The sequence below is a fragment of the Sarcophilus harrisii genome, chromosome 2 (genome assembly GCF_902635505.1).
Source record: "Sarcophilus harrisii chromosome 2, mSarHar1.11, whole genome shotgun sequence".
In the NCBI taxonomy this organism is placed as follows: Eukaryota; Metazoa; Chordata; class Mammalia; order Dasyuromorphia; family Dasyuridae; genus Sarcophilus; species Sarcophilus harrisii.
The window spans coordinates 362,901,805-362,909,103 of NC_045427.1; the positions used below are offsets into that span (position 1 = coordinate 362,901,805).

The window sequence follows — 7,299 nt, forward strand, 5'->3', positions numbered from 1 at the left end:
GCTCTTGTGAGTTAGGTTGTGAGAGGTAATGAAGGTTTTTCTAGTCATCAAATAGGTTAACTGTTAGCATGTGAATTATAAAAGCTTTCTGGGGAAGAAGCCCAGCCCAAATGCTTAACATAAGCTATTTTGAAAGATTAATTATAAAAGTTGAGGCTTAACTACTTTAAGTTATAATCTGTTCCCCCCTTTTTCTCCTCCCCCCAAAAGGTGAGCAGTTCTTTAATAGAATAATACTTGGTATTTCATTATGGAATTATATGGAATTGATTCTGGGTTCTCCAAGGCTGGGTCAGGGGCTTGTAGACACTGGCAGGTTCCGCCAAGCTGCCAAGGCCCAAATGTAGCCCATTGATAGATGGCCTTCTTTATGCCTTTTGGTTGAGTGAGAACAGGCAAGCTGTTAATCAGAGCTGGCCACCAGGTGTAGAATTTTGTCCTCCACAGCTCTCAAAGTTCACCCCTGTAGAAAATCATCAAAATGTTGTGATCTGGAGGATGGAGGAAAACTTACTGATGGACTGTCCCATCAATATGGAAGCATGATGGTAGATAATTAGTTTTTTCAAAAATTCAGGCATTTTATTTCTATTAGAGTCTCCTCCTTTTTTCCCCCATCAGCACCTCCCACAAAATATTATTCTACTAAGTCTTTCCATGGTTTAGCTATCTACAACATTGAAGGTGAGCTCTATGCTAGGGTTCCCTCAGTTATCAGCTTTTTCAGAGCAGGGGCCACATGATGCCAGCAGTCAAACTGTATCAGTGTCAATCATTGGTCCCTCCCCTCCTCATTTTTTTTTTAAATGCTGTGATCTGGCTTCAGGGTGCTCAGTCCCTCTGAGTCATACAGTTTTAAAGACAGTTTCAAAATTTCAGTTTATGTGCCTATAAACATACTGCTACAGGGTGCTTGAAAGACAGGTTTCTACACAACTTGAAGTCTTCCAGCCTTATTTATTTATAGATTAACTCATTCTCTTCTCCCCCACCCCATTTCATTTCTGAAATACTGTCATGGGTGGTTGATTTCAAAAAGAGAAGAGTATTTTGCCACTGCCCTTGCCTCCTGGCTGTGCTTTCCAAGTTCTTCTATTTCTCTTAAAAGTTATAAACACATATATTTTGGTCCTGTTAGGCTAAGTCCGGCATGCTTTGATTGGAGTTAAATAAAAAATAAAAATTAAAAAAAAAAAACCCAAAACTTTAAGGAGGTGAGGCAGATTGAGTTAAAGAGAAAAAGTCATGAAAAGAATGTAAGACTTTTAAGGATCATAAGCTATTTTCTCACAATAAATGATTTATATTTATCCCCATATTACAGATGAGGAAACTGATCCTTAGAGAGATGAGATCCAGAATGTAAGGATGGCAGAGCTAGTAAGTGTTAGAGTTAAGATCCAGGTTTAGGTCTCTTCTTATTACAATAATCTAAAGAATTCAGCCTCCCAAGGGCCAGACAGTAGAAATAGAAGGAAAAAAAAAAAAGGCAGATACATCCCCGTTCTATTGGGGAAAGCAGTGGGGTGTGTGTGTGTGTGTGTGTGTGTGTGTACAAAATAAATATACACAAGGTACTTAGAGAAAGGAGAACACTAACCATTGGGGCAGGTAGGTGGGAAGATCAGTAAAGTCTACTTTGACCAATCTTTCTCTTGAATGAAATGGTTATTATGTTTGTGATGAAGGGTGGTCTTTTTTTTTTTTAAGTTGGAAAACATGATGACAGACCAAGGTCTTTCTGCACCTGTCTTTTTTTTTTTTTTTTTCTGTACATAATAAGAGGCTGAAACTGAGGAGTTTTATCCTCAGGTTGAAGAGGGATGAGAATGACAAATGGCAAATGAAAGTTGCAACTTCAATTCTTGTGGCTGCCTGGATGACTGGCAGATGCAGGTAGCAAACATTCTTGACCGGATTCAACCAGTGGCCATAAATATCTCTTGGTGATGTTACCAAACAGAGCAAATTTCTAACAAAGCAACATTTGTTACAGTCCATTACAACTACCCTGTCAAATTTGATTATCAGCTATTCATTTACACACTCACTCGGCGTTTTGGCAGAGGAAAAGGATTTCCTTTGGGAACATTTTTTTATCCAAGAGTTTTTAGATTTTGATTGTGGCAAAATTCTGTTATATCCTTGATATCATTTTAGGGTGTTGTCGGAATGAACTCTGGTGAATAAAGGATACAGCATTAAATATAGATATGCCCCCAAACCTTTAACCCCTAACAGTCATTTTTCTAGGGAACTTCCTTGAAGCAAATATCACTTAATTAGGAACATGTGTAAGAGAGATATGCGTAGTCTCTGTGTACCTTTCTGCAATCAGACTTTTAAGGCCAGAAGGACCATCTAGTCCAGGGGTCCTCAACCTACGGCCCTCGAGCCAGATGCGGCAGCTGAGGATGATTATCCCCCTCACCCAGGGCTATGAAGTTTCTTTATTTAAAGGCCCACAAAACAAAGTTTTTGTTTTTCTATAGTCCGGACCTCCAACAGTCTGAGGCACAGTGAACTGGTCCCCTATTTAAAAAGTTTGAGGACCCCTGATCTAGTCCAATAACCTAAATTAAGGCCAGAAACATTTAATTACTTACCTAAGGTCACTTAGACAATGCTGGGATTAGAACCCTAGTTTTCTTTCCCCCCCAAGGAGGCCACAATAAAATTTGTGGTCATTTAGGAGATGTTTTCAACAGTGTAGACCAAGTGTAGGCCATGGGCCTTTCCAGCAGTAGCTTTATTGCTACTTGAAGGTTCCTGCTTAGAGCCTCCTGTGTAATTTGCTGAACTTTCTTTTAACAGGTGCCTTGGGGGGAGGTAAAGATGGGGGGAGAACAGTTGCAAGAAAAATATAGTAGGGGTCAGGGGCATTTGGGCACTCTCACCTGTATGATTATTGAGTGTTCTTTCTGCCTTTTTTTTTTTAACAGGTAAAGATGAGCCTTCAAGCTATATTTGCACAACATGCAAGCAACCTTTTAACAGCGCCTGGTTCTTGCTTCAACATGCCCAAAACACACATGGATTCCGCATCTATTTGGAAACAAGCCCTTCAAACAGTTCCCTTACTCCACGGATCACCATCCCTCCTCCTCTGGGACCAGAGGCTGTTGCACAGTCCCCGCTGATGAACTTCCTCGGAGATAACAACCCTTTTAGTCTCTTACGAATGACAGGCCCCATCCTGCGAGACCATCCCGGCTTTGGCGAGGGCCGGCTCCCCAACACTCCCCCACTTTTCAGCCCACCACCCCGTCACCATCTGGACCCACATCGCCTTAGTGCCGAAGAAATGGGGTTAGTTGCCCAGCATCCCAGTGCCTTTGACAGAGTCATGCGTTTGAACCCCATGGCAATCGATTCGCCAGCGATGGATTTCTCCAGGAGGCTCCGAGAGCTGGCGGGGAACAACTCGACCCCTCCTCCAGTCTCACCAAACCGCAGCAACCCTATGCATCGCTTATTGAACCCCTTTCAGCCAAGCCCTAAATCACCTTTTATGAGCACCCCTCCACTGCCCCCCATGCCTCCCAGCAGTACGACTCCTCCCCAACCTCAGGCGAAGAGTAAATCCTGTGAATTCTGTGGGAAAACGTTCAAGTTTCAGAGCAATCTCATAGTCCATCGCCGGAGTCACACAGGAGAAAAGCCCTACAAATGTCAGCTCTGTGACCACGCTTGTTCCCAGGCCAGTAAGCTAAAGCGTCATATGAAAACCCATATGCACAAAGCCGGCTCCATGACGGGCAGGTCGGACGACGGACTCTCCACCACCAGCTCCCCGGAGCCGGGCACCAGCGAGCTCACCGGGGAGGGGCTGAAGTCCAGCGAGGCTGACTTCAGGAACGAAAGCGACCCCTCCCTGGGCCACGACAACGAGGAAGAGGAGGAGGAGGAGGAGGAGGAAGAGGAGCTGGAAAACGAGAGCAGGCCCGAGTCCAGTTTCAGCATGGATTCCGAGCTAAGCCGCAATCGAGAAAATGGCTCCAAGTCTCTCCCCGACGAGAAGTCCCTCGTTCTGGGGAAGGTGATCGAGAACGTCAGCCTCGGCGCCATCCAGCAGTACAACGACATGCTGGCCGAGAAGCAGAAGAGGAGCAGCTTCATGAAAAGGAGCTCGGACCAGCGGGACCTGTGCTCTCGAGACCTCTGTCAGAGAGACACCGGCGACGAAGACTCGGTGGCCGGGGAGCTGGACCGCACCGAGGAAGGGACCGTCAACGGGAGGAGCTTCGGCCCAGGCGAGCCCTTCCCGGGCCTGTTCCCCCGCAAGCCGACGCCCATCACGAGCCCCAGCTTAAACAATTCATCCAAGAGGATCAAGATAGAGAAGGATTTGGACTTGCCCCCCACCACCATCATCCCTTCGGAAAATGTTTACTCCCAGTGGCTGGTGGGCTACGCGGCCTCGAGACACTTCATGAAGGACCCCTTTCTCGGATTCACAGACTCCCGCCAGTCGCCCTTTGCCACCTCCTCCGAGCACTCCTCCGAGAACGGGAGCCTGCGCTTCTCCACCCCGCCGGGGGACATGCTGGACGGCGGCCTCTCGGGGCGCAGCGGGACGGCCAGCGGAGGCAGCACCCCCCACATCAGCGGCCCCGGGCCCGGCCGGCCCAGCTCCAAGGAGGGCCGCCGCAGCGACACCTGCGAGTACTGCGGCAAGGTTTTTAAGAACTGCAGCAACTTGACGGTCCACCGTCGGAGCCACACGGGGGAAAGGCCTTACAAATGTGAGCTCTGCAACTACGCGTGTGCCCAGAGCAGTAAGCTAACCCGCCATATGAAAACCCATGGCCAGATAGGAAAAGAGGTCTACCGGTGTGATATTTGCCAGATGCCATTCAGCGTTTATAGCACCCTGGAAAAACACATGAAAAAATGGCATGGAGAACATTTGCTGACAAATGATGTGAAAATAGAGCAGGCCGAAAGAAGCTAAAGGCCCCCACGTCCCCTCTCTTCCCTCATCCCCAGCATCCCCTTCCCTCCTCATTCCCAACTGGGTTAAATCAGGGGTCTAGGTTACATTTAATTTGTACAGTTTAACTATTGCCAACTGAGAAAATGCTGACTTAATTTTTGCCTCCATAAACATAACTTAGCATAACTATCGTAGGTGCCAGGAAATGGCACTCAAATTTAACCTGTGTCTACAAAGTTCTATTAAACCTGAGGGTTGATTAAGGCAGTAAAAATTGTGGAGCCTTTTAACTGTGCAATAATTTCTGTATTTATTGGGTTTTTGTAATTTTTTTTTTTGGCATGTGCAGGTACTTTTTTATTATTATTCTTTCTGTTTAAATTTCTTTTCAAATTTTGTTGGGTATCTCTTATTAATTTTACCCAGTAGTAGCCTGAGATTACTTGCATTGTAGGGGAGAAACATATCTTTTAAATTATAATTTTTGGGCCGCTGCTTTTTTGAAATTTAAGCTACGCATGTGTAATTTCTTGTGAAGAAGCCAACACTTAAATAACTTTTAAAGTTGTTTTTTCCCTTCCCCCCCCACCAAGACACATACACAAAAATAAAATAAAGGAAAAAAAAGGCAAGCAAGTGGGGAGTATGGGGGGGGGCGGGGGAGTACAGCGGATAACAATCTTTAAAATTGTAGCACTTTCTTTCGGAATTGGATCTGAAATGTAGCACTGATGAAGTCATGTGTGACTGAGGCCTTTGTTTTGCTTTGTTTTCAAATAGTTTTCAACATTCAAGTTTTGTAACTGGAAAAAAAGACAAAATGAAACAAAAAATAATCAACCCCACAAAAATCGTCCCCATGAAATAAAGCAGGTTTTGTGTAAAGGCAGCCATGGTCAGTAGCATTCTTCGATTGTGCATTATCGGCAGATAACGTGACTTTATCGGACTGTTGGTGATGCCCTGAGATGCAAAGTGGCTATCACTTGTCTTAGAATATCCAACCTGGTCAAGGTAGAAGGACCATCTAGATGTGAGGAAGAGTGTTCCCTGTATTCATAGGGAAGGAAGAAAATGATAAATTGTCTCCTAGCTTAAATTGTCTTTTTTCTGTAGTGTAGAGCTATTGAAATCATTAGTTAGATGCTTCTTTAAGGGCTAACTGTTAGCTTCCAAATCAGGAAAAAGTCAAGTATCGATAACCCTGAGGATCTGAAGAAGCTAGAGTTATCTCTTGTAATGCACAATGGTGCTATTGTTAAGGAGAGAAAACATGAAAATTTTCTGGTCCTTTGGTCAGAACTGAAATTCTGAAAAAAATTAGGATGAAAGGTACCTTCCCATATTTTTCTCCCTAGCCCATTAGGACAAACAATACTGAACCGAGAACAGTTAAGGTTAGACATTTTAATTATGTTGACCTGCACTTTAAAACTTTTGTTTGCATATAAATTAAATGGCTTCTAAACAAGAAATTGCAGCATATTTTACTTGGCCCAGAGGTGGGTTAAACTGTAAGGGGACGTCTGATAGATTAAGTGTCAGTGTTGCTAAGCATGGCATTCACAATACTGGCACTATAAAGAAAAAAAGATAAAATAATAATTTATTGGACAGTTTTTCTACTGCCATTCAATTTGACGTGAGTGCCTTGAAAACTGATCTTCCTATTTGAGTCTCTTGAGACACATGCAAAACTTTTTTTTTTTTTGTGAAATAAAAAGACTTTTGCAAAAGAGTAAAAACCAGAAAAGTACATTCTTTACAAACAAACATACAAAAAAAAAAGCCACATTTACTTTAAAAAAAGAAAAAAAAATCCTGGTTGAAGATAGAGGACATGAAAAATGCCATAAGACCCAATCCAATGAAGATGTATACCCAGCACAACTTCGGACATCCATTGGCTGAATTATTCTCAGCTTGGTTTTTTTTTTCCAGGACAACGCTGCTTAGGAAATGGAATGGAGGTGACTTACTGCTGAATTTAAACTCAAGTGACACACGTTACAAGTTGTTATCGTTGAATGAAAAAAAAAAAAACAATTCAGGAACAACGGCTAATTTTTTTTTAAAGTTAAATTTAGTGCACTCTGTCTTAAAATACGTTTACAGTATTGGATACATACAAGGGTAAAAAAAAATTGTGTGTATGTGTGTTTGAGAGATCATTTTTTTTTTCAAAGTTTGCTTAATAGGTTATAAAAGAAATGCCGTGATGGCCATGTGTATATTGTTTTCTTTTGGTGACGGGGTTTTAGTATATATTATATATATTAAAATTTCTTGATTACTGTAAAAGTGGACCAGTATTTGTAATAATGGAGAATGCCTGGGCATTTTACAAAACCAGGAAAAAAAAA

General features: G+C 43.0%; 1 protein-coding gene across 4 annotated transcripts in view; it reads left to right on the top strand.

Moving 5' to 3' along the window:
- Positions 1–6,984, top strand: part of BCL11B (BAF chromatin remodeling complex subunit BCL11B) — a 137,904-nt gene extending 130,920 nt beyond the window's left edge. For all 4 annotated transcript variants that reach the window (XM_031953288.1, XM_031953290.1, XM_031953289.1 and 1 more), the window contains one exon: positions 2,943–6,984. In XM_031953288.1, coding sequence (XP_031809148.1) covers positions 2,943–4,954 — 2,012 coding nt within the window. In that variant the 3' untranslated portion in view covers positions 4,955–6,984. The remainder of the gene's footprint in view (positions 1–2,942) is intronic.
- The last annotated feature ends 315 nt before the right edge of the window (positions 6,985–7,299 follow it).